The following is a 12,777-nucleotide window of genomic DNA, read 5'->3' on the forward strand; positions in this document are numbered from 1 at the left end:
CAGCCCTAGTACAATATGAGTGATTTGCAGCATTTGACCAAAATATTCAAAGTTGGGACCTAAAGAGAGACTCCAAAATAAAAGGTTTCAGAGTAGCAGCCGTGTTAGTCTGTATTTGCAAAAAGAAAAAGAGTACTGGTGGCACCTTAGAGACTAACAAATTTATTTGAGCATAAGGTTTCGTGAGCTACAGCTCACTTAATTGTGATAAGCTCTAGGTTTTGAGGGCAGTGTGTGTGAGAGTGTATGTGTTTTTGAGAGAAAGAAATACACAGGTGATGGGAAGAGAAGTTGTAGTCGCTCTCTGATCCGACTGTATACATATATGTACTATTTACTATTCCAGTAGCTCCTTTCCTAGACCATTGATGAAACTGTTGGCAGGTAGCTACCCCTCCTTGGTGTGTACCCACTAAGCAATCTCTCATCCTGAGTGACCCCATAACAGAGGAAAGGCCAAATTCTATCCTGACTGGCAAAAGCTGCAACACTTTGAATGAGATTGAACAAATCCCTCTCGAAGTAGAAATGCCTCACCCATCATAGACATGCAGTCACATCTGAGAGGAGTGCAGATGCAGTTCTACATCAGAAACACTGCATGCTGTGGTGTGATCATCCTGTAAGCCCTTCATCTGTTAGACTCCCATAGATTTCAAGAGCATCCATTTGCCCCTTTAATCCATTCTCAGCCACAATCAAAACTAACACTGCAAGATGATACGATGGGAGATGAGGGTGCTGAGCAGGTCACAGACATGTGGTCAGCATCTTGAAGAATAGAGTCCTAACTTGTTACAGATGAATTATTTGGGGATAGAGATGAGTTAAGATTCAGAATGTAAAGATTTGTGTTTGTTAGTAGGCAGGATGATGCCCCATAGACCAAATAAAAAAAGCAGTAACACTTGCTCAGAAGAGGGCAAGTTTTCTGGAATAATAATAATAACATACAAAGTTACATACCAAAGTCTTGAGCAGTTGATTGTTGAATCATCTCTGATTCTGTGTTGACGATGTCACAGGTAACCTTGGGAGTATCACATGACACAGCAATGGCGCTTGCTACTGTGAAAAGATTCTGCTCATCCTGCACTTCTGTTGTCTCAGCCAATGAGTTTATGCTTTGTCCTTTGTGATTTCTCCAGAAGACAATGGGCTTTGGATACCACCCTTTCCATTTACATTCATATTTGCAAACTTTCTGCAGATGCATTTGTAAAGAAGTTTCATTCCCTACCCCTGTAAAAAAGGCAGCATTATCACAATGGATGCATGTCTGACAATGCCGAGAGATGCTCAGAGAGGGTACAGTGTGAAAAGATCTCAGGGGCATCTACATATTTGTTCACTGTTTCATCTCAAAGCAAAGAGTGAATGTTTTGGTTAATATGATTTAAGATAAATCCCAGTGGAAACAATGGGAAATTGTTCTGCCTGAACAAAGATGAAGGTTCAAGTATTGCTCTCATTTATACCTTTACAACCTCAGTGAAGCTAATAGTTCTGCATGGATGGCAGAATTTGCCCAGAATATTTACACTGAGCAGAATGTGCTCCACAAAGAGAAAGACTGAGCTCCAGCCAAATCCCCAATCACTGCCCCTTTACATAGTGTCTCTCACCCTGAATAACCCATCACACTTTACAAACTTTAAAAGAAAAAAAGAAACCAAAAATAAGCTTTAGTGTGAAAAGATGGACACATATCGCTGTTCTCTGTCATTAACAGATGGCTGCCATACTAACCCTGGCATAGTTCAGCAAAAAGGCACATGAAGGACTCATTTTGTGTAGGAAGAAGGGGGTTCAATTGCCACCTTCTGCTTATAGATAAATAGGTTATGTTAATAAGATGGCAGAAAAAGAAAGAAAATATGTGGAATTGCCACAGGACTCTATCTGCAGTTAAATGACCGTAACCTGCTGTACGCCAATATATTACACTAGGGTTACAGAATCCTATACCTGTTCCAACCCTGTTCTGAAGCCCTCTCCTTCCTGGCCCCTCAAGAACCAGTGTATCTTGTATATCTCTTTATTCTGAATTTTAACTTCACACACTAAGAGAAAACTACAATTCCATCGTAACTCATTTGCTACTCTCAGCCTTTGGTTTTGTGTATTTGCTTTTGTATCTCTTCAATAACACCTAGATCCATCAACACGTAGATAAGTGAGTTCAAGTTTCCAGATGAGCAATTCAGAAAACAAAATTACATGAATGGACAAAAAATGTTTGTGAAACAGCTAGATTAAAGTAGGGAAGGGACGGACAGAGAGTGGGCCAGGAGGAAGTGGCAGCAGAGGTGGATGGCACAGGGGCTCCTCCTTTGCTGCATGTGCTTCCACCTGCATTGATCTGCCTGTCTAGACATGTCATCTGATTCCTTAGTTGAAACTGAGGAAAAAAATGTTGTTCTTCTGAGGGCTAGTGTACACAAACTCAGGGATTTCAGCAGTGCCCTTGAATCTTTTAGTGTTGGCAGTGCTTTATCCATCTTCAAAGAAAATAAACTACAATCCATAAAGGGGAGCTCTTCAATGGTCTGTTGTATTTCTACAGAAATCCCCAATGACTGAAACCATGATAAGCAACAGATGGTAACTGCCATTACCATGACTCTGGCAGCTGACTTGGCCACATCCAGAGAAGCCAGCAATGCAGACCTTGCAACCAGTTGACCTTCCAGCAGGAGGGATCAGCAATTAAAACTACCCTTTAAGCTGTGGTGTGCGAAAGCATAGGTGTCTGGCCTCTAGACTGTTATGCCCTGAACAACTGAAACACCTCTGTGCAGTATGCCCTGTTTACAGCAAAGCTGCCCTTCTGCTTTTGCCCTGAGACCTGGACTGCTTCAAGCCAGAACAACTGTGGGTTCAAATTGAATGTGGTAATATAATGATTTTTTATCATATTCTTAGGTGACCATTTCATATCACCTCATGGAAGGCAGCTCCAGAAAATATCATGCTGACAACTGAAGCCTGAACTGCTAAGGAGAAAACAATTCTCACTAGAGAGTGGTTCTGCAAGAAGATGCTAGACTTGCATAAAGCATTCAGCATCCTGAAGGACAAAGTCCGAACTGACATGGGGTTGGGGATAGAGATAGAGATGACCTAAGTAGACAGCTCAGAATATAAGCCTCCATGGTTATTGGTAGGCATGATAATGTAATACGTAAGGGCCAAATAGAACAAGAACCCCATTGTATGCCTGGAACAGCCTGTAAACACTAGCAACAAGAATTAACAAAGTGAAAAAAATAGCTTGGTATAAAAAAGTTACATAGCAAACTGGTGGGTGCTTGATTCTTGACTGATCTTTAATTCTGTAAAAGGAAAAGGACTACTTGTGGCACCTTAGAGACTAACAAATTTATTTGAGCATGAGCTTTCGTGAGCTACAGCTCACTTAGCTCATGAAAGCTTATGCTCAAATAAATTTGTTAGTCTCTAAGGTGCTACAAGTACTCCTTTTCTTTTTGCGAATACAGACTAACACAGCTGCTACTCTGAAACCTTTAATTCTGTGTTGATGATGGTGCAGGTAACCTCAGAGGTCACACATGGCACAGTAATGGAGCTCTCTGCTGTGAAAAGTTTCTGGTCATCCTCTCTTAGGGTTGTCTTAGCCTTTGAGGTTATGTTTCCCCCTTTGGGATTCCTCCAAAGGACTTTAGGTTTTGGATACCATCCTCCTGATTTACATCTATACCTACATACATTCTCCTTCTGATCCATTTGCAGAGATGGTTTATCCCCTAACCCTGTAAGAAAGGCTTCCTTATCACAATGAAAAAACATCTTCTAGTGCAGAGAAATGGAAAAGAAAATGTTCAGGAAGGACACATTGCTAAGAGATCTCAGCAACATGACATCTGGATATTTATTCACTGCTTCACCCCAAATCAGTTTTCCTTTTTATACCAAAAAAGGTGTGTGTGTATGCTGGTGGATTATTTTAATAGTGATTTAACATAAACACATTGGGTAAAATATTGAGAAGACAGAAGTTGCTCTCGTTTACTATCGTATGACCTTTCTGAAGTCTGTAGTGCTACAGGGGTTTAACTAAGGGCAGAATTTGCCCATACAAGCTTTCACTAAGAAGAATGTACTCCACCAAGAGAAAATCTTAGCTCCCATCAGTGTACAAATAAAAAATCTCTCTATATATCACATTGTCAATCATTATTATTGATACCACATATTAATATTCATTAAGCACACAATTTCAATATAACATTATACTGTATACACATTTCTCGTAGTTACATGCCCAGAATGGACGTATGTATTTTTTATAATCCTGTTCATTAATGCTAACTATCCTATAATACTTAAAAGCTGACTTCAGTTTTGGCATTAGAAAATAAGAAACTTGTCAAAGGCAAAACACATTAATGTTTTGCCCATATACAAGCAGGAGACTGGTACCTGGAATGGTTGTATCCAAAACAAAGATAAGGAAGATACAAAACAGCTAGTTAAGGAACCGGGATGAATTGTTGGGTTGGATTTTAGTGATGTGTAAAGAGTTTTTTAACTTGTAAAATCATCTTATGAATACTCCAGGCTGAAATGTGTAACTTTGGAAACACAATGCGTAAGGCAAATTTAACAACAATGCATGAGACAGCGTCCCCAAAACAGGTACCACATTTTGAACCTTTCTTCCTGTGCACACTATTATTGACTTTTAGCAATTAACCTGACTGACATTGGTTATTTTGTATTTTGAATATATTTCATACCGAATCAAAGTGTGGTTTAGCAATAGACTATACAATTTACCAGCACTTCCCTTCCTAGATACAGTCACTTCATAATAACCTTTTATAGACAGTAACAGAAAAATAGCTGGTTACTGGTAGTAGAAATTTCCTCATACAAGGATGGCATGGGTCAACCATTGCTCTAGTGCTTGCTCCATAGGTAAAAAGTATTTTTTAAAAATATCTTAAAACTGATCAGAATTCTATAGAAAGGAAGGATGGGCTTACGGTTAAGGCTTTCATTGGACTAGGATGCAGATGATCTGGGCTCTGTTCTTGGTTCTACCACAGACTACCAGTGCGACTTGGGGCAAGTCACTTACTCTCAGTTCTTTAGTTCCCCTTCTATAAAATGGGAATTATAACACTTCCTTTCTTCCACCCATTGTCTGCCTTGCCTATTTCATTATAAACTTTTTGGGTCAGGGACTCTTTCTTAGCCTGTCTGTCTCGCACAAATAATAATAATAATAACCACTTTCAAAGGTGATTTATGTACTTCTGAGCCTAAAGGCAGGTCTGCACTTAAAATGCAGGATTGGTGCAGCTACACCGATGCAGCTGCTGTAGCATTTAAATGAAGACACTCCTACATCTAATTGGCATAGTTAATACATCTCCCCAAGAGGCAATGGCTATATCGGTGGGAGAAGCTCTTCCATGGACACAGCACTGTGTACACTGGGGGTTAGGTCAGTATAACTACGTCGCATGGGGTGTGGATTTTTCATACCCCTGAGTGACATAGTTATACTGACATAGATCTATAGTGTAGACCCAGCCTAAGTCTCCTGAAAAATTAATGGGATTTAGTCTCCAAAGTATCTAAGGGCTTGTCTGCTTGGGAACACTCAGGAAGGTTGATCTGAATCAACTTTTAAAATGGATTAGTTAAACCACAGTAAACCCATGTGGGTGTTCTTATTCAGAATTAAAGTGGCCTTAATTTGATTTAGCTTAGTTCACAAATCGAATTCAGGCAACTTTAATTCTGAATAGAGATGTCCACACAGGGGGTTAATGAAATTTAACTAATCCACTTTACATTCAAATTTTAGTTAATTGGGATTAATTTTCCAGAGTGCCTCTGTGTAGACAACAACTAAGTAACTTTTGAAAATGGGACTCAAGATCCTAAATCTTTTTGCCACTTTTGAAAATTTTATCCTCATGGAATAAAATGTATTTTTTCAACCTGAGTGTGGAAAGAAAAACATCTGTTCTCTGTTGTAAACAAATTGTTGCCATAATAACTCTCATAATAACTTCTTGAGGTCCTTTCCAGCCGTACATTTCTTTGATTGTATGTTGTTATGGCTTCTACTTATTATTATTATTATTATTATACTTCGAAAAGGCTTGTTAAAAAGTAGTTTAAATTTCACTCTCACATCCCTTTAATTTTTGGGAAATAGATTTACTAATACGGCTCCAAGAATTGTCATTTTAAAGGAAAATAAAGGGGAGAGTGATTATTATTGATACCTCTTCTAATAGCAGACAGTCTGAAATCACTTCTGAAATCAGGAAACTGATCTCACAGTGAGATGCATTAGACCATGTAGTAGCTTCCCAATGGAAGAAGTGGAAACTCCATTATTTAGGAGTTTTAAAGCAATAATAGACAAAGCAATAGAAAATGTGCTGTAGAGAAGGGACAAACCCATGCTGGCTCTTGGGGAGATAGAATAACAGAGTTCTGCTACATTTGCTTTCTCCAGTTCCAGGCTTTTCTTACCTATAACCAAGACTTCAATGATGATCTCTCTGTGAAAAAAGTTGGCTGAGGCAGAGCATACATATTTCCCTTCATCTTCCACCTGAATATTATTCAGTTTCAGAGAAATATTTCCTTTCCCAAACTCTTTTCCTTTAAAAACTTCTGCCTTTTTTTCATATTCCTTCCTGAGCCATTCTCTGCTGTTGTCTCCATTTGGAGACAAGTAGCTCATTGGGCATTTGTCACTCTGTGGATAAGAATTAACCAGGGGTCTGCTTTCATCATAGAGATAGAAATAGATTAGCTTATCCTTTCCAGGTCCAACTTTCCTCCATTGCAACTCCATGCTAGGGGGCAGATGTTTCGTAATCAGCCGGCAGGGAAGAATGGCATTTTCTCCAGTTACAGTGGTAATTATGTCATATTCTGCCTCCACATCAAAGAAACCTGAAAAATGTTCAGGGGGTTATATTTGTACCAGCAGCACATAATGCCTCATATTAATGTGCAAGAGAGAGAGTGAAAAAGAGGCAGCCCTAATTCTCCTCTTATTGATACTGTTTTTACAATAGTGTAAATTCATTAGCTTCAGGGGGTCAATCACATATACACACAGATAAGTGAAAAGAGAATCAGAGTTCTACTATCTTTTACATCTGTGGTGAACTCAAGAATAGTATTTGAAAAGAAATGCTGAGTTGTACAGGTCTTCACTATGCTGTACCAAAGGCTTGTCTACACAGTGGGGTAATGGGCACTACAGAAGTGTAATTAATAAAGTGCACCAATGTGTTGTTCATTAATTGCTCTGTGTAGACCTTGATGATGCACACTAAAAGTTCCCTAGTGTGATTTACCATATTACTGTTTCAAACAATAATACAGTAAAGCACTCCAGGGAAACTTTAGTGAGTACCAGCTGGATGTCTACATGGACTAATTAACGTGCAATCCATTAATACACTTTAGAAATCACACCCCAATAATGTGTGTTGGTGCTCCATGTAGGCAAGCCTTGAATGACATGGTTGGCCACAAGGCAGATGCGTTTAGCCCGATTTCGTAAGTAACAGCAGGAATATTTACTTTGACAGTACTGCATCTCTTACCTGAAATTGCAATAACTTTTTTGCGGTGCCTCTTCAGCAAGGGGTTTCTTATAGTGCATGAGATAGTGTCAGAAGCAGTATCTGCGACCCTGAGCGTACTGTGGATTTGATACAGATCTGTCCCATCTTTTTGGATTCTTGTTTCAGCCATAGCAGTTATGTTTTGTCCTGTGCTGTCAGTCCAGCATACTTCAGGTTGTGGGTACCACCCTTGGGACGTACACCTCAGAGTGACTGAATTATTCTGCTGATGGTCTATAGTTAGGCGAGGTGCAGATCCAAAACCTAGAGTGAAAACCAATTTCAGAAAATGTTAAACAGGCTGAAGAACTAGCTAACCAACCAAACAAAGAGTGCTAATGATGAATGATCACCACTATCATTACAGTCACCATGACCTATTGAATCTACACTATAATTTTGCATTTCCAAATATCTTAAATTCATGCAGAGAGATTTCCACCTCAAGAGATCACCAAACACTTCACAAGCTGATCCCAAACTGTATCTAGACATGACTACATCGTATGTATGTGACAGCTTCACTTTTGGGATGGTAGAAGGTCAATAAGGAAACAGTATTTTCAGAAAAAGGGAGATCCACCTTTGTGCTCCCCATATTTTGGACTCATTCAGGGGCTCTGCTAGGTCCCAATGTAAGTCATAGCAACCTTAGGGCTATTCTACCTTACACTTTGCTTCCCATGGTCCCCTATGATCCCTGGGTAGCAGAGCATAGCCAAAGCACAGTGAGCTCCAGCCATACCCCTACCAGCCCTTAGCCTGCTCCCTCTCTCCCACAACCCTGACATGCCCCTTACACCACGTCCAGAAGCAAGGCCACTATAGAGCCCTTACATCAGCGCTACACTGGCCAAGGAGAACCTTCTCTGTACAAGGGGTAATGTCAGCGGTTCATTTCCCTGTAAAAGGGCCTTTGTGTAACTGAGAATCAGGCACCGTGCATACAAACCACAGGTTGACAATGACCTCACAATCCCACCGGACTCTGTAATTTATTGCCTGGATGCATATGTGTGTGTGACGGGAGGTAATGGCCCAGCTTTGCCCCTGCGCTTTATTCATTTTATTGCTCTTGTGCAACAGCAGCACACACAAGGCAGGTGGATGAGGATTGCACATGCCACTAGCAAAAAGCCAGAGAAAAATGTACATGATGTGTTCATGTTGTGTGCATACACTGGGTATAATTTGCATATACTATGCGAGATGGACACCAAACTGCTGAAGCTTCCCTGACTCCCAGTCCTGCACTTCCTCTGCCCACCTCCCATAACATTGCACACACATGTGTGTTCATCTACAACAGATGCTGTTTCTCCTTCCCTTGCCAGCTGCTGAGCCCTCCATGTTGGGAGGAAAGGATTAAATGGAAATACAGCTGGCCACACACAGTGCACTGCAATGGAGAATTAGCGCCACTGTGATAAGTGCAGCATTGTTTACTGCCAGCAACACTTCTGTATGAACATATCCATGCTTACCTGCAACAATCACCTGGGCAATAGCTTCTTGATAGACACCATTGTTTGTCACCGCACACACATACTGCCCACTATCTTCTACTTGCACTGGAAAAAGCTTCACCCTAACGACTCCATTCTCATATTGTCCTTTAGGAGCATCACTCCTGTGCTTGTCCCCAGCCTGGCCCAGCTCAGTACCATTTTCTGTGCTGTTGTAAAAATATAACGTCATATTTTTGCTCCTTTCCCATTTATACCAATGCACTTGAACATTAGTGGGGTTGTGGCCTCCGGGCTGGCAGGACAACATCACACCTTGTCCAACCAAGGCAATTGCAGGATCAACATGTACAGTGACAGTAAAACCATCTGCAAGAAAGAAAATAAATCATGATCATCAATTTTCTTCAAAGGCTTGACATTGGTGTTGAGAGAACAAAAGAAAAACTAGACACAATTACTGAGACACAACAGCAGAATTATGTTTCATGGTAGAAATGTACCTCATCTAACCTAATTATCCCCCTTCAGAATGGAGAGAGCATTTGAGGTTCTCACTAGTAGCTCAGCTATGCACAGATTTGAGCACGAGGTGGCGCAGACTGAACTTCTCAGGGGTCGGTGCAGGATGCATAGTCCCCCCTGAAGCTCCAGGCAGAGTAGGAGCCTGTGCCGTCATTAAAGATGTTACAGTGTGTTCTCCTCTCAGTGGCTGGCCAGCATGGGGAGGTGGACAGCAGAGCTAGGGTTAGACTTGGCAGAATTCTATTTTTTTAAATAATTTTGATGGATGATATCAATGTTTATTTTTAATCAATTTTTCTATTTTTATCTATTGAAATTTTAAGAGTTTTGCAGACTTATGGGTTTTAAGAATTTTTTTATTTGTATCAATTTAAATGTTCACAGATACAGGAAATTATGGAGGAGCACAGAATGGGGGCAGGCCAGACTATTATTTAATGACAGTATATTCTGGGATTCAAAAACTTAAAGTTTATAAGCATTAAAACACAATTGTCAACAGAATATATCAAAAGTGTAGCCTGAAATCAAACTCCAACTTCTTACTTTGTATCTCTGAATATTGAGCAGCAATGGAAGTATTTTTCATCGGTTTGTGTGCGTACAAAGCAATCAACATTTATCAACATTTACTGATAAAAATCTAAGCCTAGTTATTGTCCTGCTTTCTGCCCAACCCTTTTGGGTGGCTTGTGCCTCTGTAAGAAGTAGGAGGGAGAAGTCCCTGAGTACAGGAAAAGGAATTGTACCTGGCCACCATTGTGTGAAGTGTGGGTGTAACGATCTTTCTGCCACTTGGAATATTAACAATTATTCTGTTATTTTAGGCTTCTTCAAACAATACTCCTGGACAGGGTAAATGTCCCATCTAAGCATCAGTGTCACTGTGCTTTCATCCTGATATACGGCTCTCTGTACTTTTTCATAGGTTGAGGAGGTGACTAATGATAACTTTAGCATTGTGTAACAGACATGGAGTATGGTTAATCCCCCTGCTTAATGAAGCAAGGTCACTGAGACTTTACACACACCTGAGATCATGTAAAAACAACCAGGGAGGTAGACAGGCTCCAGCACACAATGATGTTAATCCCAGCTCAATGCCATTAGAGTTCCCAAATTCTCTTTGGGTTTCCCCTCTTCAGATTGCATCATGGTTTCCATACACACGGTTTACACAAGCAGCAATGTATACATTTATTTCCTGATCAGTAGTTAGGAAAAATGGTGCTCTTACCCCAAAGCCATTTCCCAATTATATAAACAAATGGGATGGCGATTGATTTGATCCATGCAGTCATTGTGAAGTGATTGCAGTCTTATCCATCCAACTCTCTGCTAAGGGAAATAAAAAACATTACAAACTGTAGCATGAGGTTTACACACAACTAGAGCTGGTCAGGAATTTTTCTACAGCGGGGCTGCATCAGAAAATGTTGATTTGTCAAAACCAAAATATTTCACGGAAACAGCACACCTCACCAGTTTCAGGAGAGTCTGGGCTTCCAGAATCCATGGTTCTGGGGTGGCTCCCCATGCAGCCCAGGGAGACTCCAGGAGTCGAGAGCACTCAGCTGCTTTATTTCATATTGGGAAAATTTAATCAAAACCATTTGATTTAAAAAAAATGTTTTTCTGAATTTCCTTTATGTGAGAAATTTCAAATTTTCCAGTTATGTTTCCAAATCAAAATTAAATTTTTTTCAAAATTTCAGAATTTACAATGGAATGGAAATTTTGAGTTTTGGCCAGCTCTGCACAAAACTGCATTCATTTTACATGGCCACTTCTACTTTCCTGAATAGTGAAACTCTAAGCTAAAATTATCTTTTGTGGAAGCAGATTGAGGGAAGAAAAGATAATTCATCTGATATTTAGTTAACCGGGGACACTTTCACCTGTCAGTGGCTGCATGGATCAAAAGCAGGCCAAGCTGTGGGTGACATAAATTCAGCACCATTCAATGACTCTTCTGAGCTATGCTGATTGTCCCAGACAAGTTTCTGATAGAAAAATGTTCCCATGAAAAAGTTAAAAAGCAAATGAGTAGTAATCTGGTCCTTTGCGGGACGGGGCTTATATAGACATGACATAACATTCCCCAAAGTGGTCTCTCTAGATCTCGGTTTGGGAATTTGTGCTTCTTCCTTTACTAATTCTGTTCAGATATTATCGAGAAATTTAGTCTCCATTAATCTCAAATGCACTGGCACTGATTTTTGGTTTTGCCAGTGGGTGCTCTGTCCCGAGAACCCGCTCCCACTCAGCTTCTTCCCCAGTGGCTCTGCCCCTACTCTGCCTTTTCCTGCCCCTGCTCTGCCCTCTCCCCCAAGTGCCTCCCACCTGCCACACGCTCCTTTCTGCCCCCTCCTGCCTTAAGGGCGAGTGATGGAGGAGGGGCGGAGAGGAGCAAGTGGTGGGAGCATTGGGAGAAGAGGTAGAGCAGGGGCAGAAAGAGGCGCAGCACGGGTGGGGCCATGCAGGAACAGGCCCAGTGGGGACAGGGCCTCAGGGCAGAGTGCAGGCCTCGGGTGCTGAGCACCCCCTATTTTTTTACCATGAGTGCTTCAGCCCTGGAGCACCCATGGAGTCAGTGCCTAAGCTCAAATGGGAACTTTTCACAAACACAAAAACCATTTAAAAGAAAAAAAATTCAACTTCAAACTCAAACTTCAAATTTGCTGTATTTTTCCCCCAGAAATGCTGACTCAATATCTACTCAGATGACAGTCATGCACCTGGTATAAGACCCTATTTAAAGAGGAAGTATTGTAGAAGTAAGGACTGAAAGTCCCTATGAGCGAGCCTGGAAGAATCAGGCCATGTAGTACAATTTATGTGTGGCTACTGCAGTACTTTTCACGTCAAAGACTTCACAAACATACCCAACGCAAATATCAATTACTTCCTTGTTCAAAGAACAAAGTACAACGCTGCTAGAACAGGAATTTAACACTTCATTCACCTGAGACTACAACGGGAATTTGTGTAGACAAGCCCTGGTTAACACAATTGTAATTTGTCTAAGACAGCAGGGTTAATACACTGACCATTACAAGAACATACCACAATATATGTCACATCACGTCCAGTAGGATGTTACCCCTTCATACTGTGCTATAGTAGCAAATTGTATTGTCAGAGTGGGTACAGTC

At 40.7% G+C, this 12,777-nt stretch overlaps 1 protein-coding gene across 1 annotated transcript in view; it reads right to left on the bottom strand.

Moving 5' to 3' along the window:
• LOC140901851 (butyrophilin-like protein 2) overlaps positions 1 to 10,923 on the bottom strand; it is a 29,325-nt gene extending 18,402 nt beyond the window's left edge. Inside the window, exons 1-5 of the mRNA XM_073321275.1 lie at positions 10,860 to 10,923; positions 9,116 to 9,466; positions 7,611 to 7,895; positions 6,520 to 6,948; positions 967 to 1,242 (exon numbers count right to left, since the gene is read on the bottom strand). Of these exons, the coding sequence (XP_073177376.1) occupies positions 967 to 1,242; positions 6,520 to 6,948; positions 7,611 to 7,895; positions 9,116 to 9,466; positions 10,860 to 10,923 (1,405 nt within the window). The remainder of the gene's footprint in view (positions 1 to 966; positions 1,243 to 6,519; positions 6,949 to 7,610; positions 7,896 to 9,115; positions 9,467 to 10,859) is intronic.
• Positions 10,924 to 12,777: the final 1,854 nt, after the last annotated feature.

Source organism: Lepidochelys kempii, chromosome 23, assembly GCF_965140265.1.
Source record: "Lepidochelys kempii isolate rLepKem1 chromosome 23, rLepKem1.hap2, whole genome shotgun sequence".
Lineage (NCBI taxonomy): Eukaryota > Metazoa > Chordata > Testudines > Cheloniidae > Lepidochelys > Lepidochelys kempii.